The sequence below is a fragment of the Mus musculus genome, chromosome 9 (assembly GCF_000001635.26).
Source record: "Mus musculus strain C57BL/6J chromosome 9, GRCm38.p6 C57BL/6J".
NCBI lineage: Eukaryota > Metazoa > Chordata > Mammalia > Rodentia > Muridae > Mus > Mus musculus.
This window is the reverse complement of record NC_000075.6, coordinates 42,249,982-42,272,825: the sequence shown is the minus strand read 5'-3', so window position 1 is coordinate 42,272,825 and position 22,844 is coordinate 42,249,982. Positions and strand designations below refer to the sequence as shown.

At 44.6% G+C, this 22,844-nt stretch overlaps 1 protein-coding gene across 2 annotated transcripts; it reads left to right on the top strand.

Moving 5' to 3' along the window:
* The first annotated feature begins 8,525 nt into the window (after positions 1-8,525).
* On the top strand, positions 8,526-21,234 carry Sc5d (sterol-C5-desaturase). 2 transcript variants are annotated; one of them, NM_172769.2, is made up of 6 exons: positions 8,526-8,620; positions 10,695-10,775; positions 12,927-13,144; positions 14,113-14,245; positions 16,619-16,719; positions 17,029-18,649. In NM_172769.2, the coding sequence occupies exons 3-6, from the start codon at positions 12,935-12,937 to the stop codon at positions 17,482-17,484; spliced, it is 900 nt and encodes a 299-aa protein (NP_766357.1). In that variant the 5' UTR covers positions 8,526-8,620; positions 10,695-10,775; positions 12,927-12,934; the 3' UTR covers positions 17,485-18,649. The 2 variants fall into 2 exon arrangements, with proteins under 2 accessions (NP_766357.1, XP_006510316.1); XM_006510253.2 differs by having other exon boundaries at positions 8,618-8,704; positions 17,029-21,234.
* Positions 21,235-22,844: the final 1,610 nt, after the last annotated feature.

Below are 22,844 nucleotides of genomic sequence, written 5' to 3'. Positions count from 1 at the left end.
GGTTGTGGTTTGTTAATACTGTTGTCTCTGAGTCATTTCGGTCCCGTAAGTAACCCCTCATCCATTATTAACCCCATTAAAGCCCAGTGGTTCATCAAGTCAGATTGTGGTGGTGTCCATACTTTAGTAAATGTGTGTGTGTGTGTGTGTGTGTGTGTGTGTGTGTGTGTGAGAGAGAGAGAGAGAGAGAGAGAGAGAGAGAGAGAGAGAGAGAGAGGAGGAGGAGGAGGAAGTGAGCAAGAGGGTGGGGGTTGGGTGGAGGTGGGGTGATAGGTGGGACTTAAAGTTAACCCATTGTTTCAGCCTGAGCTCTCTGTGCCTCTTGATCTGTCTAGGCAGAACAGACTGTCTACTGTAAATTCACATTGCCATAGGCAGCACCATAACCACTTTTCCCACCAACCAGTGGACCATCGTATCCCCTTAAACCATTAGCTAAACTATTCTCTTCTTCTTAAATCGCTTCTGTCAAGGGTCCTGCCACAATGACATATACAAGAACTAACACAGGGAGATGGGCAAGTTTATCATCTGAGGTCTTCTCCAGTGAGATATATGTTATAAACCCTAATGACATAGCTATTTCTAGCCGGGCAGTGGTGGCACACGCCTTTAATCTCAGCACTGGGGAGGTAGAGGCAGGCGAATTTCTGAGTTCGAGGCCAGCCTCTTCTACAGAGTGAGTTCCAAGACAGCCAGGGCTCCACAGAGAAACCCTGTCTCAAAACAAAACAAAACAAAATAAACACACAAAAAAAGCTATTTCTAATGACATAGTTTCTAGAAGTCGGGTGGATTCCATACAAATGCTTTTATATATGCATGTGTATATATTTTAGAAAGGTTCTACAGTAGTGGGTTCCCACATGATTCTTAAATGTTTTAGAATTTAAATAGAATTACCGAATAGTGGGGGTTGGGGGTGACAATATCTCTCCTTAATTATAGCCCCGCCCCAGGGAAGGATTAGCAGCTTTGGAGGTATTAAGAAGTGAGGTCCCAATAGAGCCTCAGTCTTACAGATTCTTACCGTTGTTCTTGGTTGCCCTTCAGAGCTTGTTTGTAAGATCCTACTGCTGAAGACAGCACATACTTGAGTTATGAAACATTGAGAAATTAATCTGGCAATGACCAGGAAGCTATGCTGTCCCTTTAAAAGAGCTGTGGCCTATGTTCGAGTTTGTTTTCTTGCACTGTTACGAATTCCAAAAATCAACTGGGGGAGAAAGTTTTTTGGCCTTACATGACCTGATCATAGTCCATCACTGAGGGAAGTCGAGACAGGAACTTAAGCAAACACCGTGGAGTGCTGCCTACAGGCTTATTCTCCATGGCTTACTCAGTCTGTTTCCTTATCAGGACCACCTGCCCAGGGATGGCACTGCCCACAGTGAGTTGCCCCCTACATCATTCTGTAATCAAGAAAATTCCTCCAACAACTTGCCTACTGGTCAGTCTGACAGAGGCAATTTCTCAATTGAGATAACCTCTTCCCAAATGACTCTAGCTTGTGGGCCAACCAGCACACCCTGGCTTCGCCTAAATAAATGCCTGGTAGAGAGAAAATCAACCTCCCCTGTTGAAAGAACACATTGCTCACAGCTTGCTGTACCTAGAGCATCCACAACCCATGTCCTGAATACATAGCAGCTCCAGAACACTGGATGGCAGACAAGCCAATTGAGGTATTTGCCCTTTATACATTCCCTGGTCCCATCAGGCTGTCTCTTTTATCCTCCCCACTAAAACAGGCTCTGATGTAGTTGACCAGGTAGAATCCACATTCAGGTTCTTAAAATCAAGAGCGGGCTCTACACTGATGTAAACTTCCTTGCCATTTTTATACATTCAGCTAGCCTTTATAAGACCAGTAAGAATTTATTTCTGATTTGTAACTCAGGGGCCACTCTGCTATTCATCAAATTGTGCTTGAGGAGACCAAGAACGTGCTCTCATAAATGAGAAAGATCTTTGTGGAAACCACCCAGGTCACTATCTTCCAGATCGATAAGGCGCTTGCTCAAATTCATTAGGCACTCTTTCAAGTTTGGTATCCAGTGTGTTAACCTGGCTCAAACTGGCATACCACCCAAAGAGACAGTGCTAATTTTGTACATGCATACAATGTGTTTAGTTCAAGTCCACCCTGCATTCCTTCCAGTCCAATCCAATTCTCTCCCATCTACTCCCTCCCAAGTTCATGTTTCCCCTCCCTTCACAGTTGGAATTCAATAAATGATAAGGAGAAACATAGACCTCTGCATGAGAGAGGATGAAATCTGGCCCTTACTGTATATACCACACACAGGATGAACTCAAATGGATAAAGGACTTAAAACTGAAAGGCCTGATGTTACAGTCCAAGTGGAACACTTACAGACCACCACACACGTGAGGCTCAATGAGAGTCATGTATTAGGCAGAGACAATTATCGGGTTAATTCCTTGGAAGAGTTCTCAACACTGAAGGTCAAGGGCGCAGGATTTCTATGAGCAAGAACTGCAATGGCATCATTTTCAGGGCTAGGTCAGGGGAACCTTGTAACAACTGATTTCTCAAAACACTTGACACCCCCTTTCCTAACTCGCTCACTACCTTTCTTGCTTTAATGCTGCCTATAAAATGTGGCCAACACTTCTGAGCTCCCTGCTGACCTGACCCCTTCCCTGACCCTGTCCCCTAACTGTCCACTTACACCGCTTATCCTTTATGCACTGTGACTGGTTTCTCTCTACTTCTGGCTCATCGCCATGTTATATTTTGAGGAGAGAGCCTCCATAGCTTTCTAAGGCCAGTCCGTGAGTTCTGGACTCATTTGTCCCACTGCCATCTGAATTGAAATACATTTTTAAAACCAAGAGATGGCCATTGAGGTGTCTCAGTGGATAAAGGTGCTTGCAGCCCAAGTCTGAAGACCTGAGTTCTATCCCTGGAATCCAAATGACGGAAGGAAAGAACCAAGTCTTGCAAGTTGTACTTTGTCCTCCACACATGTGCTGTGAAATTAATGGGCACATGCTTGTACATACACATGGACGCTCTCTCACACATAACTCTGTGTGTGTGTGTGTGTGTGTTCTGAGATAGTATCTAGGGACATCACCTGAAAATTAGCCACCCAAGCACTGCCACCAAAGCCACTGATATACTCACTGCCCAGTAATTAGCTACTCTGGCTAAGATAGTGGTGTCCAGTCCATGTTGGGATCTCACGGTGAGTGTCCCAGTTTAAATACAGAACCTTGTAACCTCCTTGCCCAAATCTCTCCCTCCCTTCTCTCTCTCTCTCTCTCTCTCTCTCTCTCTCTCTCTCTCTCTCTCTCTCTCTCTCTCTCTCTCTCTCTGTCTTTTTATTGGCTGAACTACTGGTCTTTCTAATCTTTCTAATCTCACTGTGAATGTGGCTGAAAGCAGCCAGTAATCCCTTCACTTTGATGTCCTAACATCTCTGTGAGATGTACGGCATGAACCTAGATTTGAGAATCTGTCAACCCTCTTTAAATAAATGTCCTTTTGCCATAGACATCGATTAACATAGAAACCACAACTGGTCAAGATGCAGAGAATAAGAGACCGAGTAATGTTGAGTCCTAAATGAGATGTGTATATCACATCTCCTCCTCCCCAGGCTCCAGGATCATTACAGAAGAGGAGGCGGAAAGATCTCAAGGGCCAAAGGTGAGTATGAGAAAACAGTGCTTCCTGGGCACAGCATGGAGCTGCAATATGGATTCATGGCAGTAAGACTGCGTGCACAAAGCCTACACACATTCAAGCCAGACAGAATTCCAGTGTGGAGAGGAGAGGTGGGCATGAAATCCCTCTGCAGCTAAGGAGCTTGGGGCAGTTGATAGTTTCTGAGAGAGAGAGAGAGAGAGAGAGAGAGAGAGAGAGAGAGAGAGAGAGATCTTTAAAGGTGCAGGCCCTGGTAGGTAGAACACCCTCACTACCTACACATCCAAGTCCATATGGGCAGCACAAACTGATTGATGGCTTTCAGGGGAGGTGCAGACGATTGAGTTGGGCAGGTTGGGAAGGGGAAACAGATATAGGAGGAGTTGGGCAGCGGTGAGTATGATCAAAATGTGTTGTAAAAAATTATCAAAGAATTAATAAAAATGCAAAAAACAGATAAAAATATCAATGCCTGTCAGATAAACCGGTTTGTCAACTTTAAGCCTGGCCATTCATAAGTGCCACAGTGAGGGCCAAGTCTTTGCCATGGTGCTGCTAAAAGAGCCTTTGCCCCAATTCCACAAACAATCCCTGTTTCCATCTGAAATGTTGCCCATGTGACTTTCACTATCCACGTTGCTATCAGCATTCTGCTCTTCAGTGCTGTCACCAAGACTGTCCCACGCGGATTCATTTTTTACTAAATCTATTTGTTAAGATGTTTTTTATTTTTAATCATATGTACATGTGTGTATCTCTGTGTGCATGTTTGTATGAATGTGTGTATGTATGTTTGCATATGTATGTGCATATGTGTGTATGTCTCTGTGTGATTATGTGCAAGTGTGTGTGTCTGTGTATGTGTGTGTATAGGTATGTGTCTGTTTATGTGTGTATTTGTGTGTCTCTGTGTGTGTGTGTGTATCTGTGTGTGTGTATGTGTGTATAGGTGTGTGTCTGTTTATGTGTGTGTCTCTGTGTGTGTGTCTCTCTGTGTGTATCTGTGAGTGTGTTTGTATAGGTCTGTGTCTGTTTATGTGTGTGTATGTGTCTGTGTATGTGTCTCTGTGTATGTCTGTGTGTGTGTGCAGATGCATGAGGTTAGTGGTCAACATCAGATGTCATCCTTCTATAACCACCCACCTTGTTTTGTGAGGCAGGGTCTCACTAAACTGAAGACTCTCTAAATAGGTGGAGGTGGCTAAACAGAAACCCCCAGCGAGCTTCCTTGTCTCCATTTTCCTAGGGATGGAATTATAATTGTGCACCAGCCTGTTTAGCTTTTTATGTGGGTGTTGAGGATTGATCCTCCCTAAAAACTGCACCAGCCAGCTATCCTGGAGTTTGCAGCATTGAGGGAGCCAGAACCAGAGAAAGCCTGCCTCAGAAGAAGGTGAAAGGTGAAAACTAACTCCTTAAAGTTGTCTTCTGACCTCCATATGCACACACACTCACACACACATCATATACATATACACACCACATACACTATATGCGCGAGCGCACACACACACACACACACACACTTCACTCTTTACTCTTGTTTATTTTAAATTTCATATGGAAAACATTCTCTTTTCCTATTACCAAGATGCTAGGTCAGAAGGTACACAGCCCAGTGGCTGCTGTTACAAGGGAAATGTAGAACATAGCTAGGCTGGGAAGTCGGTAGGTAAGAGTGTGCCTCTCAAAACTGGAAGGTCAAGTGCCACCTAAAGGAAGCGGCCAGTGTGACTGTACCTAATTATTCACACAAGGAAACTCCAGTCACATTTCCCAGTTGTTTATGGATAGTATACATTTTTTTAAAATGTGAAACGCAGTCAACCAAAGGCAATTAATTACATTAGTCAGACTTTGAATCACTGGGACACAATAGTTTACATAGTTAGCTCAGAGGGGATTTTTTTTTCTTTTACTCTCTTTCTTTTTTTTTTTTTTCTCTGCTCATTGTTTCAGAGGTGTTAGCCCACCATGATGAAGATAGTGTGGTCAAGAAGCATAGAAAGAGATCCAGAGAGTCAGGGCAGGGCTTCCCTTACCAGTGACCTATCCCTAACCAGTCCCTTCATTCCACTCTTTTACTGTCTCCCAGTAGTCTTGATAGAACCCAGTGGGGAAACCCCCACTCAATTCCCAATCCGGCGCGCACCCAAAGAATCATGAATAGACTGCCCTGATGTAATTACACGAGGTCGTTTAATGACGGAGCTCCGGACCGACATGCATCTCACACAGGAGATAACAGATGTCAGCCTCGAGGCTCGAAAGTTAGGGGGTTTTATGGGGTAAGGGGCTTAGGGGTGTGGAATTCAGTATAGCGACACACTATTGGCTTATTCAAACATCAGCAGAAAAATTGCATGTACATGCAGGGTGTCAGAGTTCTGTGAGTTGTTGACTCAGTTCAGATAGCCCTGTTATGTCCTCACATTCCTCTTTATCTTTAAGGTTAAGCTGTTCCCAGGAATGTTTTAACTATGGGGCATACTTGGGTTTGTTTGTCTTTTTTCTCAGCCGCAGGCAGCCTCTAGGCTCACAAACAACCAGCAATTTCTGAGTACTTTATATGACTTACAGGTCTTGAAATTTCACCTTTCTTTCAGTCCTTAAGTTTTGAATCCATAAATGGGCGATACTATTAAGTCAGATCCTATGATTTGATAAAAATGCCCTCATAGCTACACTATGCAGTATGCTTTACTAATCTGTTAGGTGTTTAATTTTTAAAATTTTTGGTGTTGGGGGTAGTGGTGGTGTGTTTCGCCTATACATATTTCTGTGCACTGTGGGTGTGCCTGGTGCCTGCAGCAGCCAGAAAAGGGCAGCCGATTTCCTGGATCTGGAGTTAGAGATGTTTGTGAGTTGCCATGTGGATGCTGGGAAATCTAACCAGGTCCTCTGGAAGAGCAGTCAGTGTTCTTCATCACTGAGCCATCTCTCTAGCCCCGTCTTGTTTATTAATTCAATAGAATGACAACCATCCCAGGAATATCAGAAGATGAAGTGTCAGAAAATGATGAGACGTGCTCAGAAACTGAGTTGGCTTTCATCTGTATTCTAGTATTGGACCATACTTTATTTTATAAACAGAGAGGAGGCTCCTGGCTGTCGAGGAACAACTTGCTTATAGAAGGAATCAGAGTGGAGTCACCCGGTTGCTTCTCCTTTACATCTACACTTCTAGAAATTGCCCAGATGGTGTCAATTTTGGGGATGGGAGAGGAGACCTTGGGAAGTACTACAGTGGAAGCCCCAGGAGAAAGCTGATGACCAGACCCACTAAAGCAGTGCAAAGCCTAGGCTCTCACTCCAGAGCTCACCTGTGGAACTCACACATACTCCTGTCTAGTTTCTCTTAGTGTGGTGGCTGGTTTTCACCACAACTTGCCACAAATCAGCAACGACTGACCAGAGAGCCGCATGGTCCTCATCGTCTCTGTTGATATCAAAGAAGCTACCTTAAGCGCGTGCAGCATTTCTGCCAATAGGCCCAGGAGCAGAGTAGAGAGAGTATGATATCCCTTTAGCTTGCTTGGTCTTCCATCTTCCCCTGGCAGCTGAGCTTGCTTGCTGCTGCTGTCTTTGGTGAAACCCAAACTATTATTTCCAAACTTCCATTGTTGGCTGAAGGCCAGGGACTCTCCAGGTATACAGGAACTGCTGTGGCACTGAGCCTGGTAGACAGACGCTCTACCAGGCTGTTCATTTTTCCAATGTGAGACAGCCATTATAGGACTACTCTGGCTGGCAAGGTAACCAGCCTCGTGGATGGAACAGCTACTAGGGGTTTAGTTCTTCTGGGGTGAGACAACTGTTATTACTTTAAGCTAGTTTCATAAATTTTTTATGTATGTATTCATCTTATCAGTTCTGTTCCTCCAGAGAACACTGGCAAACACACTTTGTTAAGTGTAATTTATAGAGTCATTTTGGACTAGGCTTTTGCCTCAGAGCTCTGGAAGATCAGATCTGGCCAGAACTGTCTCTCATGCTCAATATATCACTTAATCAAACTGGCTTTTGAAATGCCTGGCTCCTTCTAACCAAAACAAAAAAACAAAACAAAACTAATCAATTGGTAGGACCCTGATACCAGAAACAGACGACAGGTCAATCCTCTCTGAAGTAACTCTGAAGTACTAGTCTTTTGGGCCTTTCTTCTTCTTAGGTTCTTTTCATTTTGGCCAATACTGCTGATCCCTACTGCTCACCTTAGGGAGCTCTTGTATTTTATAGAATGGGCTGCTGTCTACATTCCCGAGTCATAATTAGCCAATTTGATCTTTAAGTTCACCTCCCCCACCCCTATCTTTACCTATGTAAACCAGTTGGGCCAGATCATAACCTCTTTCTCTATTTTTATCGCTATTAATAATTGCTTTTTAAATTTACTCTGCTACACATAACTTTCGATTTACATATTTTAACGCTGCATAAGAGGACTTGCAGGGAAGTGACAAATAACTGCGGATTGATGAACGTTTGAGTCACAAAAATGGGACAAAAGACTCCACCATTAACATCAAAGGAAGCGTCATTAATCCTACTTCAGGCTGTCATTTTGCATTCATCCCGGGTCCTTTGCACGATTCTAGTCAACTTTCTGGGCGGGAAGAAAGTGGGAAGGAAAGCAAGCTTCGTCCGCCCCGTAGCAGCATCATGAAGCGCCTGGATAGTCCCGGCAGAGTGCTGGACCTGGTTCGGGGGTGCGGGGAGGCGTGGGGAGCGCGGGACGCCTACGCGGCGACCACGTGACCGCCGCGACCGCGCCGGTCCAGGTCGCGCGATCCGCCGTCACATCAGCTTATTGCGCCGGCTGCTGATTGGCCGGCTGCCTGCACATGGGCGGGGCTCTGCTGAGCGGGCGGTGTCTCGGGCGCTCTGGCTCGTACTCTCCGCTGGCTGTAAAGCCGCGGCTGACGGAGCTGCTGGGCCTGGCAGGTAGGTTCCGTGCGCTGGCAGCTGGACAGCCGCGAGTGGGAGGACCCGCGGGCGGTCGCGAGGATCCCCGGGTGCCCGGCGCCGGTACGGCATCCGCCGCACCCGTGTGGCCGTCCCTGCTAAAGCGCAGGTGGCATGGGGGGGTGGGGGTGGGGGTGGGGGTCTGGCCTGGCGGACACCTTGGTCCCCGGGGCCTGCGATGGGGATAAGGTTATATGGGAGCGGGGAAGGACCCTGGCCCGGTAAAGCTGGGTCCCTGCCAGTGCTAGAGGTTGCCTGCCTACTGTGAACCCCACATCCAGGGTGAGGTGGGAAAAGCTGGTGATTTGCTTTGCCACCGGCACTTCCTGGAGAAGGTACCAGGTTGCGAACCAGCGTCCGATTGAGGCCTAGGGAGGGTGGTGGGCCGTCACTCCCTGCCTTTCTGAAGACCATACGCTGTAGCGTGCACACTTTAAGCATCGTTAAGAAGTCACTCATACTGGCATCCCTTCTTATTGCCGAGTAAATTGGGAGGTGGTACAAGTGGAAACAATATCTCGGCGGCAGCGAAGTTATTTGACTATTTTGTGTTAGTTGAGTTTGCATTTTCATTAGTTGTGTTAAAGTGCTTACCTTCTGACCCTTACTGTCTTACGGACTTTTGCATTCATCCTGTAATATAATGAACGTGGAGAACTCAGAATTCCCCATCTGTATTTGTGACTCTAGGGAAGTAATGCTGTGTAGAACTTTTTGTGTAGGCTTTACACATCGACTGCTCCTTACAGAACAAAGCTGTTTAAGGCATTGCGCCTTCACTGTCCTGTTTATTAAGATTATACGCGGACACACGTTATAGACTTGTGAGAATTAGATGGGAGAATCTCTCCATCACTCCTCCAGATGTGTAAAGGCCGGATGAGAGGTACTGCAGAGCATCCAAGAGCTTTGGAGACTGAAGCAGGAGAATGCAAGTTCCAGGCCACATAGCCAAAGGGGGGAGGGGTGGAGTGCTTAAAATAATATGTAGTATTTTTTAAATATATAAATGGCTAGTTATTGTTCCTGTACTTTTTTCAGTTAAGAAAAATATAATAGTTTTAAGTCATTTAAGTATAATAGTGGATTTATATATGTTTACTTATTTATCTGATGCTGGGATAGGAACCAAGGCTTTGGACATACTACACCAAAGGAATATCCCTGAATTATACCCCAGGCCCATTTAATTGATAACCATGTTTTAAAGTCAAAAATTGTGGGTTTTTTTTCTGCCAAAGCAGTATACTATTTAACGTAAACTTACATTTCAAGCAATAATGCCTAATTATCTTAGAGTCCATGAGCTGTCTTTGACTTTAAGGGGTTGCACCTTTACAATTTACATACAATTTGGTATGGCCATGTGGGTGTTTCTCACTGTCTAGCACTTGATGCTGGTTGAATTGCTTTTTTTGAATTGTGAGTGGCATATATGATGGGGAAATGAGCACCTGACATTTAATGTAATTTAAGTTTTTCAGGATGAGAGAAAACATGTGTGGCTCATTCCATAAGCAACAGGCTAAGTTCCTTAGCAAACACCTCCCAGCTGTGGCCGATGCTGCAAACCTCTGGTTTCGGCTGTTTGGGAAGCTGTAGAGGGAGTGTGGCCTGAGTAATGAGCTTCAGGGAGAAGGGCAGGGGTAGGAAAGGTTTTTAATGAAGAAACTGAAAAATCCCAGGGGAAAGCGACCAAAGGATGGAGACGCAGAGCCTTCACGGGAAAAGTGTCGTGTCATGTGGTACAAATATATGAAGCTGTGCTCAGTAGCACTCAAGCTGACTATGGAGTCAGCACCAAGATAACCTTTTCTTCCCTGATGCGTTGAAGGTACTCCAGGGGTTGTGGAGAGATTGACACTGTCTTCCATTGTTTGAGGATGCACGAAGCAGTTTGGTACCTGTGGGGGCAGTTGAACAACCTGCACTAGGTTACCACTTCGTGCCTGTAAAAGTTTACTTAGTACAGGAGCAGTCGTTGTGTCAGGAGCAGTCGTTGTGTCAAAGCCTGGAAGCCCTGAGATCCAAACAGTTTTTTCTTTCCTCATAGGTTCAGTCCTCGCCCTTATCTGATGGTAGATCCTGCCTCCAAGTGACAGACACAACCATTGTTTATTGGGTCACATACCAGGTATTCCTGCCTGTGCCTTCTGGATATGTTTTGTTGTTTGTTTGTTTGTTCTTTTGTTTTGTCAACTTTTGGTTTACTTCCAAGTGAAAAGGTCAGAAGTGTCTGAAGGCAGCCTGTGGGTGGCAGTGAAGGTGTAGCTGCTGTCACTACTGCACAGGACAGTATTGAGGGGGGATGCTGGCGTATGCTGCGTCTCTGAGGCATCCTACTGAGAGCCTGGGATCTAACACCGTACTTGACTTACGGATGGGCAAGACAAATGGTTGCCGTTTAACTGGAAGTGCCTACCAAAATATGGCCTAGGAGAGGAAAATGAAAGCTAGCCATGTTTGATCAAGTAGGCTTGACAATAAAAAGGTCCACAGATATCACCGGAGGCTGCGTTGATCTTGAAACCAGATGGTGTAAAGCAGAATTGTGAAAGTGTGAATAGACCAGTGTGTACTCGTAGCAGCATCAAGAAGGGAGGGGTTAGAATGAAAGGAAGTGGCACAGACAATATCTAAAAGTCTAGTCTAGGTAGGGAAAGGTCCGGAACTTTCCTTATACCCAGACAAGTCTTCTGTGCATTCTTCTCCTTAACTTCATGCTAAAAAGAATGTTTATAGAGCTGGAGAGATGGCTCTGTGGTTAAGAGCACCAGCTGCTCTTCCAAAGGTCCTGAGTTCAAATCCCAGCAACCACATGGTGGCTCACAACCATCTGTAATGGGATCTGATGCCTTCTTCTGGTATGTGCGGAGAGAGCAACCTATGTACTCATATACATAAAATAAATAAATCCTTTTTAAATTTTTTTTAAAAAGGATGTTTATGGCATTTTCTTTTCCTCCACTGTAACTCCAAGACAACCTTTCTTACCAAGCAGTGTTGTGCTTCGAAAAGCAGGTGTTTATATACTGTTTACATAGTTAACATAGGCCAGGCAATCATAATTTCCTAGAATAATTCATCTGAAAAGACCTCTTCTCAAAATCACCTCCTGCACAAGGCAGTGCTGGCAGATGAGCATGAGTAAACATTCAGCAGGGCCAGCGAGACCCCTGTGCAGTTGAAACCCTTGCAGAGGACCCAAGTCCCGCTCCTGTTGTTCACATCAGGCATCATACAACCACCAGCTCCAGGGGAGTCAACATTCTCCTCTCCTCGCAGCCACCTGCACTCATGCAATCAGTAGACAGGCAAACATATATACATAAAAGAAAAATAAATCTTAAAAAATGTCTATCATGTGAGCAGGCAGGGATAAGCCAGCCAATAGTTGGAAGATTTTTACGTGTGTGTGTGTGTGTGTGTGTGTGTGTATACACGTGCACGCCTGCTTGTACACACACATGAAGGTCAAAGGTCCCTGAGTGCCCTTTGTCTTTTATGTGAGATAGTGTCTTTCATTGGCCTAAAGCTCTCCTAGGTGAGCTGAGCTAGCTGACCAGGAAGTTCCAGGCCCTCCTGTCTCCCCTTCCGATCTTGCCTTTGGTGGGATTATTTAGCCACAAGCCACCATGCCCTGCTCTTCACTGCATTCTGGGGATCCAAACTCAAGGTCCTCGGATTTGCAAGGCAAGCACTTGGTTGACTGAGCCATCTCCCCAGCCCAACTGAAGGATTTTCTAACACTAAAAAGACATTGATACTTAACTCCATCAGGCCCCGAATAATAACTCAGGGAGGCTACTCTTGAAGAAATGCTAAACATTGATCATGTTGCTTCTAGTGGCATGATTGAGAAACTGCCGGAAAGTTACTAAGTTTGTGTGGGTGAGGATAGTATGATAAGAATGGGTAGCTACGTTGTGAACTCATGGGAAAATCACTAAAGGCATCTGGTAATAACTAGAGTTTAAGCTAAAACTTAGGATGATAAATAAATGGAGAAGAAATCCATTTAACGGGATCTTGCACTATGCTGAGCCATCATTTGGGAATCCTGACCCTGCCGTGTGATCAATGTCTAATTGCAACCATGTTTAAAATAGGAGGAGGTCAGATTAGGGATGGTACATTGATACTGGCTGTGCTACCAAAGAGCACCTGGGGAGGCTGGTGGCCACATCTATACTACATAAGGTTGTTCTTAGTCTAGAAACTGTGTAGACTGCTTTGCAGAAACGTAGAGAGGCGAGGAGTGAAATGCCACCCCTTTGTCTTGCAGGGGCTGCGATGGACCTGGTTCTCAGTGCCGCCGATTACTACTTCTTCACTCCGTATGTATATCCAGCCACGTGGCCCGAGGACAACATCATCCGACAAACTATTAGCCTCCTGATTGTCACAAACCTGGGTGCTTACATTCTCTACTTCTTCTGTGCAACCCTCAGCTATTATTTTGTCTATGATCATTCCTTAATGAAACACCCACAGTTTTTAAAGGTAAGAGATTTTTTTTCCAGCTTCTGTTACCATAAAAATAATGTTGTATTTGTGAATCTTTGAGTAATACGTAATTTAACTTCTGAAATCAAGCCCCTGAGGGGGTTGGATGTTTTTATAAGGGTTAATCACCTCTTTCCTTCTTGTATTCTAACTAATATGGGGATCTTGTTGTTTTCCGTTAGCCTGGGATCTTACTTCACCTGGTACATAGACGAGAACTACCGATCCTACCCTTGATGCGTGAATGTAGGCTGTGGTTATTGTGTTCATGTGAATATTTTACTCTCTAGCTTTTGCATGCTGACAGGTGTTTTTATCATGTATGTTTTTCTCTGGCTGAGCCGGGGATCCAAGTTCAGCGCTTGAGACTTGTTCCTAATTAGCTTGGAGCAGTTCTCTGGGACTGCCCCTGGTATTTGTCAGATAGCCCCTGTGCTGCAAGGAGCTGGGGACACAGCTCATTTAAGGATTATTCCACAAGCAGAAACTCAGCGTACAGATTTGGTGAGGAAGAGAAAAGACTTCAGAAGGGAAGGTACTTGCTGCTTTTGGTTGGTGTCAGGGGGTGCTTGCCTTCCACTTTCCCACACACTGGAGTCTTCACGGGAGAAGTTTTAGAAGTAAGCCTTTTAGTGTAAAAGAGAACTTAGTGGACCTGAAAAGTGAGCTTAACAGCTAAGAGTGCATTTTGCTTCTGCAGAGGACCCAGGTTTGGTCTATAGCAGCCATTGTTAACAGCTCACAGCTGCCTGAAATGTCACACACACACACACACACACACACACTTTAAAATAAAGTCTGAGGGAAAGAGAAAGAATTGAGGGGTAGGGATGTAGTTCAGTGGTAGAGTTCTTGCCTGATGTGAGTTAGATTCCAAGAACAGACAGAACATTTTAAAAAATCCACCCCCCGTCAACTTTATGACAGTTTTGTCGAACAGCTTTTTGTGACCTTTCGTCTTTCAGAACCAAGTCTCGCGTGAGATCGTGTTCACTGTCAAGTCTTTGCCTTGGATCAGCATCCCCACCGTCTCACTGTTCCTGCTGGAGCTGAGGGGTTACAGCAAACTCTACGATGACATCGGAGACTTTCCAAATGGTGAGCAGATACCAGGAGACCCCACGTGAAAGTTAGTGGGACAACACACATGTGAGTGTTCATGTGCACAAAAGGCCAAGGGCACTCAAATGTCATCTTCAGGATTACTCTTTACCTTCTGTTTTTTTGTTTGTTTGTTTGCCTTGATAAGTGGCCCTGGGCCTGGAACTCACTTAAGGAGAAGCAGGCTGGCCCCAAACACACAGAGATCCATCCACGTGTGCCTCCCCAAGTGCTGGGATTTAGGGCAGTACCACCTGGCCAAGTCTAGACTGAGTCTCTAATTGGCTTAGAATTTACCAATATGTGCAGTCTGGCTGGCTGTTTCTCCCTCACCAGTGCTGAGACTCCAATCTATATTACCACACTTGGCTTTTTATTGTTGTGGTTGTTTCTAAGGATCGGCCTGCCTACTTTCCTCCCTTCTCCTCCCCTTTCCTTTCTTCCCCTCCTTTCTCCCTTCCTCCCCAACCTCCCCTTCTTTTCCTTTGTCTTCCTTCTTTCTTGACAGGGTCTTGCCAGGCTTAAATGTGTAGAGGATGCCTCCATACAGTTACTTTCTTTAAAGTGCCAAACCTGCCTTTTTCTCTTTTCTTTCCAACTGTCCGGTTGTTTTGACTACCTGCTGTCTTCCCTTCACGTCTCACCACACAAGTGTACTTCCTTAACTTCACTGTCATTTCTAAAGTCAGTTCTGGATGCCATTGTCTGCCTAAGAGGGTGCTAATCAGGGATGGGTCCCCGTGTTTATTCCCTGTGATTGTTCAACGTGCTGGGAAAGGAATCCTGGTAGGATGTGAGCATTACTGGAAATCACCTGTCCGTGTGTTCTTCTCCCTGGCTGCCATGACCTCCCTTCCATCTGTGCCCGCCCAGCTGCTTGATTAACATTGCAGAAATGCAATACTGCGCATGCGCTTTGCATTCCGATGGCTTTAATAAATGTGATCCTTATATCCTCTCTGTAAGAACCGTCATAGAGTGCATTAGACTCTGTCCAGAATTTAGAAATTGACCCTTAGCATGTAGAGCTTTAGATTTTTATTTTTCTTAAAAGCAATCTGGCAGTGACTTCTGTACCATTCTGAAGTTACACCTCAAAACACATTCCTGACACCCAGAGCACAGGCAGGAAGAAAGGCATTCGCTGAGGCTGGCAGCCCAGCAGCAGTCCTCAGCTCTGCCCTGTGCCAGCATACTGCTTTTCCTCAGCAGCTCTGCAGAGCTGGGCTTGCTGCTAGGCTGCTCTTACAAAGGGGCACAGCACAGTAGGGAACAGAGAGTCAAGAACCTGCCTGTAAGCCCAGCAAACAGATGGTGGGTCAGAGGCTTGAGCCCAGGTATGCTGATATTATGCTCTCAAAGTAGGAGGTAGCTGATTAGAAGGGGCTTTGACAATGCGTGAGAGAAGGAGCAAAATCAAGGAGAGGGAATTCTAGACACTGAGGACAGCATGGGCCAGAGGCAGGGGTAAGATGCCACAGACCCTGGCGGGAGGTTGAATGCATTGGCCTGGTGGACAAAGTCTCAGGAGGTGAAGGCTGGAAATCCCAGAAAGCGGCTCATTATGGAGTGAGTTTCCGGAGCTAAGGTGTTTAGTGGGAGTTAAGCTCCAGGCAAGGAGGTAGTGCACTTTCCTAAGGTAGAACTTAGGAAAGCTGATAGGAAGGAAAACAGTGAGGCTGTCCTGTCCCATGGGCATCTTTGTAGTTTAGTTAAGAAATACCTGTGCTAGAAAGATGGCTCGGCAGTTAAGAGGACCCAAGTTCAGATCCCAGCACCCACATTGGTGGATCACAACTGCCAGTGACTCCAGTCTCTGGCATTCACATGCAAACACATTCACATAATTGAACATAATAAAGTTGATACCAGGGTTTGGTGGCCCTTCACCCCTTTAATTGGGAGGCAGAGACAGGTGGGTCTCTGAGTTCGAGTCTACACTGGTCTATAGAGTGAGTTTTAGGACAGCCGGGGCTACACAGAGAAATCCTGTCTCAGAAAACAACAAAACAAAACAACAACAACAATAATAATAAAGTTAAATCATAAAATGAAAAAATACTGTATGGGCAATTTGTATGGTTTTACATAGCAGGTAAGAATTTAAATTAAATATTATACAATGAATGAAAGGTAGAACATTTCAAATTGTTTGACGAGGAGGAGGAGGGAGAAGAAGGAGAAGAGAAATGGGAAGAGGCGACAAAACGAGAGGAGGAAAGTAAGCAGTTGTAGGTAGCAAAGGGAGCTGAGCCTGTAAGGTGTTCATGTTTGAGTTTAGTATCCCCTTCTGCACTTTGTGGACCTGTGGAAAAGGAACAGCAACCCTGGGGGCCAGCTCTGACTCTTGTTCTGTGTGCTCTCTTTTAGGCTGGATTCATCTCATGGTTAGCGTCGTATCCTTCCTCTTTTTCACAGACATGTTGATCTACTGGATTCATAGGGGCCTGCACCACAGACTGGTCTACAAGGTAGAGAGTCATTCAGAGGGGAGAAGAGGGGGTGATGTCCCACATTTCAGTATTATCCCGTTGTACTCTGGATTCTAGGGGCTCCCCTTGCCTATATAAATGCCCAGGCTCCTCTAGCCGCCAGCCATTACAGGTCCCACGCACATTTTATTTATATTTCTTCTTTGTGGGTCTGGACTGTCTTACAGTTTCAGTCTTTCGGGTGAAGGAGTGGCTTTGCCGATCCCTGTGTGTACCAGGAGTGGAAGCTAAGTTTGCCCTTGCCTCAGGCAGATCAGATGGGTCTAACCGTATCCCTTTCTCCCTCAGCGCATACATAAACCACATCATATTTGGAAGATCCCCACGCCGTTTGCAAGTCATGCTTTTCACCCTGTGGACGGCTTCCTTCAGAGTCTGCCTTACCATATATACCCCTTTGTCTTTCCACTGCACAAGGTGGTCTACTTAGGTTTATATGTCTTGGTTAATGTCTGGACAATTTCTATTCATGATGGTGATTTTCGGGTTCCCCAGATCTTAAGGCCATTTATTAACGGGTCAGCTCACCACACAGACCACCACATGTTCTTTGACTATAACTATGGACAGTATTTCACATTGTGGGATAGAATTGGAGGCTCTTTTAAACATCCTTCCTCTTTTGAAGGGAAAGGACCACATAGTTACGTGAAGAACATGACAGAAAAAGAATCTAACAGCTTTGCAGAAAACGGCTGTAAAGGCAAAAAAGTAGGCAATGGAGAGTTTACAAAGAATAAGTAGATTATTGCCCAGTTATTAACTATTTTAAATAAGAAAATAATCTACACAGTCAAGATACCTAGCAAATAAGTGGTGCCATTGGAATGTCAGCATTGCTTGAGTGTCATGCTGAGGGATGGTCCTGACAGTAAACAGCGGGAAGACACCGGGAGCATTGTAATCGCTTGGTTAATTGTCCGACATTGGTCCAGGAACAACTTGTCTTTTCAGCCGGCTGACCTGCAGCCTGTACAGCTCTGAAGCATCTTTAAATACGATAGAAAATAAGCTACTCAAGAAGCTGGTCTGTGTCCTTTTGCCTTAGTCCATGCATACTCATTAAGGAAAAAAAGTACCATTGTGCTAAACGCTACTGAGACTAACCAGGAAACCCTAACGATGAAGATGGTCCTGTCCCGGGAGCGGCTGGCTCCACCGAAGTGCTGGGGAGTTGCAGGACTTCATTCAAATAGGAATATCAGTCCAAGCAAGCTGATACGTGAGTGGCAGTGGATAGGATTTGCTTAATGGCTGATGTAATAAGATTGTACTTCCTATACAGAGGCACCTTACTCTCTGGGGCATTATCAGATTTTAATAAATGAATAAATAAATGGTATTTTTTTTAAATGTCAGCTCTTCCATAATTCAGTCTAGATAGGAGATTATTTAACTGAAGATCTTGGTGAGTGTCATTTTTTTTTCTTTTTTCTTTTTTTGGTTTTTCAAGACAGGGTTTCTCTGTGTAGCCCTGGCTGTCCTGGAACTCTGTAGACTGGGCTGGCCTCGAACTCAGAGATCTGCCTGCCCTTGCTGGGATCAGAGGTGTGCACCACCACTGCCCAGCTTGAAGTGTGTCATTTAAAACCACTGTTTAATAACCCTACAGACATGAATCTGGATAATGCTAGGTATAAACTTGTGGCACCCAGTGACATCTTTTTTTAATCAAGTGGACACACTTTTGATGTATTTCTCAGTTACAAAGCTGACTTTTTTTTAATGAAGGGAATAATTGCCAAGTACTTAAATCTACCTGAGGTACACTTTTAAACCTCATCTTCTATTTCTTCCCTCTCTTCTGCAAATGAACAAAACAAAACATAAAGGTGGTTGTTGTAAGCTAAGTATATTTGTGGAGGGAGAAGATATGTTTTTATAAAGTTATTCTAATGGCTATTTGTGCAAAAAAAAAAAACACCAATAAAAGTTGATCATAACTGCTATTATCCACTTAAATGTTATAGCACAAAACGTCCTTTGTGCATTGGGGTCACTTTGAAGGCGTAGAGGTGATGTGGGTTATAAAATCTGACAGCATCCCAGATGCTCAGAGTCACACTGCACTGTGTGCAAACATCACTCATTGCAACCGTCTCTTTCTCATTTGTTAGTTGACTTTACCAAGTGCTCTAAGGAAGTGGAAACCAGAAGGAACGAAGCTCTGTGTTAGGATCTAGGCTTCCCATTTCTTGGGTACAACCCACTAGAACCCTGGGGTTTGAATACATCAGCATCACTAAGACATGGACTGATTAGGATGTTGGATGAATCTGGCACCTAGCTCTTAGCAGTGTGCTGTGCATACAAAAGGATCCTTAAGATACACTGTTTGGTACTACATCAAGGAACGGTAAACCCCATCCCACCACCACCACCAAATGGGACATCTCCATCATCCCTAACCCCCGAAGGAAGAGGAGGCAGAGAGATTGAGAGCAGAGACCAGGGAAGATGCTGCAAGTCTCTAGACATGAGGGGGCCTTTGTGCTCGTAAGCTCACTATAGCTGTGGCTGTCGATATATGAACCAGCCAGTCAGCATTCCAGAGTGGTTGGGGTCATGGATGGGGTGTGGGGGTTGAGAGGGTCCCACCTCCAGCTGGGAGCTTTTGACAGTTGATGATTGCTTGAGAAGGGAGAGTCCGTTTGCAGTGGTGCAATCTCTAAGTTGCTTTTGCACCACTGGGTTACCTCCCAGGCCAAGGCCTGTTCTGATTGGACTCTGGCTTATAAAGTAAAAGAAGATAGGAAAATTGGAGAGGGATGAGGAGGGGTCTGGGGAAGTTTGGGTATGAGAAAGGTAGAGTGGATATGATCGAAATGCGAGGGGTGTGTATGTGTGTGTGTGTATAATAAAGAATAGCTAAATAAAATTTCAGAGGCACCTGAGCGTTTAGCCTTCAGTTTCACCTCAGGAGTCCCCAAGAGTTAGGACATGTGAGTCAGAGCAGTTGCCCTTCGCACCCTTGCTCTCTCCCACCCACGGGGGCTGAGTCGCTGCCGCCCAGTAGGATCAAGCACAAAGACGGTGGCTCCTGTTTTCTGGGTTCTGTGATGGTTGAGGTCGGTCTTCTGCTAGGCCCTCAGTAGGAGTTCGGTGGAGGAGCCTGCCCTCCCTTCATGCTGGAGGGTGAAAGACATGAAGATGAGTTACAGAAATATGTAAGTAAAATCGAAAACAAGACACTGATCACTGTGAATTATCTTGAATGGGATAAAATTGCTAGTATTTTTGTTGCTGTAGCATTCTTTTTAAAAATGTGCCATAAACAGTCTATAGTAAAATTGAGAGACAAAAATAGAAGCCTGTCTTTACCCTGAAATAGAATAAACTTCCTAAGAAGGGCAGGAAGGCTTTACCAGGGTTTGGTAGAGGAAGAAAAACTTGTTTTCATAAATATTTGCTTTGTGAAGACACGGTGAAGATAATTGTTCAGGGCCAGGATGTAGCCTAATAGAGTGCGTGCATGGCATATTTAAGGCCCTCAGTTATCCCTAGCCTGACAAAAAGGTTTTCTTCCTAATCTCTAAAGTCAAGTTGAAAGCTTTTATTAATTCTACGTGTAATAGAGTTTAAAAATAAGTTATATTCCAGTTTTTTCAGCAGTGAACTCCTAAGTCAAACCTATCAAATCCTTGTAATGAACCTGTAACCATTCGTCTTTTTATAATGAGATTTTCTTAAATTTGGTAAGAGATTTAGCATTTGACTCAGCTCCCTGGTCAGACTTGTTTTTTGAGGACCTGGACAGCGTTCCATCCCTGGGAGTTAAAACCTGACATAGGATGATGCTATCAGAAATGAGTCATTTGGCTTGAAGCTGTGTGTGCCCTCTCATGAAGCCAGCTTATCTCAGAGCGTTTGTTAATCTCCAGCGTTTATGGCTGACTCTTTGAATATTATAATTTTACTCAGCCATTCATTGGATGAAAATTTGACCCTTAACATGCTGCTAAAGAAACAAATAGAAACTTAGTGCACGTCCATCTATTAAGTCAGGCACTGAGTCTGTGGCTCTCGTCTTCTGACCCGGCAGTACAATTCTGTCTTGACATTTCTATACCAGTGCCAACACCACTCCTGGTCAAGACAGACAGATCCTTAACCAGTGCATAGCGCATGCACTGGCTCCCTCTGCAGTCAGTGGGTCACCCCCCCACCCCCCTGTGCAACCCAGGTAGTCACTCCTCTACTCTGTCCCTGGGAATTAATCTTGTCTGTTCTATTATTTCATTTAAGTTGAATCAGATGAGTTATACTTTTGTGTTGAAGTTTTATTTTTAGCTTAACATGTTTTGACATGTGTGCTGTTGTATTTATCAATAGATTGTTTCTTTTTATTGGTGAATAGTATTCCTATTATAGTATACTTCTTATACTAAGTAATATACTACTATTGGCCAATCTGTGTATCTGTTGATAGATACTCGGGATATTTCCAGTGTGGGAATATTTTGAATAAAGCTATTATGGATATTTGTGAGCAAATCATTGTGTGGACCTGTGTTTTCATTTCATTTGTTGTTGTTGATTTGGTTTAGTGTTTGGGTTTTTCAAGTCAGTGTTTTTAGGAGTAGCTCTGGCCATCCTGGAACTTGCTCTATAGGCCAGGCTGGCCTTGAACTCACAAAGGCCTGCCTCCTGAGTGCTAGAACTAAAGGTATGTGCCGCTGCCACCCAGCATGTTTCCATTTCTTACTGATGAATATCTATTGGAATCATGGCATCGTGATGTTCTTGGTGTCTTTCGGTTATTATTGCCTTGAAGAATTCAGTTGAACGGTAGGGACAGTTAGCGCAGAAGTTTGCTTAGCTAAAGCTAAGAAAAGACTGGAGAGACCTTCCCCATGGCCAGGAACGGTCCAGTCAGTTCTGTGTTGTAGATTTTAGGAAGTTTTAAAATTTGTTTTTGTTTTGTTTTTTTCGAGACAGGGTTTTTCTGTGTGGCCTGGCTTTTCTGGAACTCGCTCTGTAGACCAGGCTGACCTCCTCCTCAGAGATCCTCCAGCCTCTGCCTCCCAAAAGGAGGGATTAGACGCATGCTCCACCACTGCCTGGTGATTTTAGGCAATGTTTAATGACTATTCATGAAGGGATAGCATATTCATGGGGCAAGGTAACCCTTTTTCTCCCTTTTAGTTTTTGTTTATTTGTTTGTTATGTATTTTATATATAAATAGATGTTATACATATTCCACCTATACTCACAAGAAGGGGACGATGTTAAAAGCACAGTACAGTGGCATAATGTCAGCTCTTTTGAGAATTCAGACCCTTCACAAGTGTAGACATTGGGTTCGGGGCAGGGTATATCCTGGTGTCTTACGCCTGATAGACTCAGCACAGCCTCACACTTCTAAGATGGGAAACTATGCAGAGATAGAGTCTGCCTCTCAGGAGACAGCTGTAGTCCAAGATTGGGTTTCAATCCTTGGTTACCTCAGTGCTGGTAGGGGAGATACCTGTCTACAATTTTTTAATTGTTTTTTTTTATGTGCACAGATGTCTTGCCTGTGTGTCTGTCTGCACACCGTGCACATGCAGTGCTCAAGGATGCCAAACAGGCATCATGACCCCTGCATCTGTAGTTTCAGACAGTTGTGAGCCTCTATGAGTGCTGGGAATTAACTGTGTCCACTGCAAGGACAACCAGTGCTCTTAAATGCTGAGTTCTCTCCAGCCCCTATGTCCAGTTTTTATAAGAAACTGTCAACTGGATTCCTGAGCAGTTGTATCATCCTATAGTCCCACTACCAATGTGAGAATTCTGCTTTCCCCACAGTCTTACTAACAATATTGCCAATCTTTATTCTCAAGGCATTAGTGTGGATCAATTTACATTTTTCAACGACTAATACAGGTAAACACCTCAAAAAAAAAACAGATTACTACATCTTTTCCTATATGTTCAAGTCTTTTGGCCTTTTAAAAACCAAATTGTTAGTGGTGGTGGTAATTGTAGTAGTAGTTGCTAGAGTCTTATCTAAATCTCCCCAAATGTTCTGGATTCTCAGTGTAGACCAGGCTGACCTTGAACTTGTGTCAGTTCTGCCTCCTGAGTGCTGGAATTACATCTGTGTTCTAGCCAGGCCTTCTAT

Bases quoted from the DNA above. Each gene is read 5' to 3' on its own strand.
- Sc5d (XM_006510253.2), top strand. From the start codon at position 12,935: ATGGACCTGGTTCTCAGTGCCGCCGATTACTACTTCTTCACTCCGTAT. The intron at 13,145-14,112 runs GTAAGAGATTTT...TTCGTCTTTCAG, and splicing joins AACACCCACAGTTTTTAAAG to AACCAAGTCTCGCGTGAGAT. The intron at 14,246-16,618 runs GTGAGCAGATAC...GCTCTCTTTTAG, and splicing joins CATCGGAGACTTTCCAAATG to GCTGGATTCATCTCATGGTT.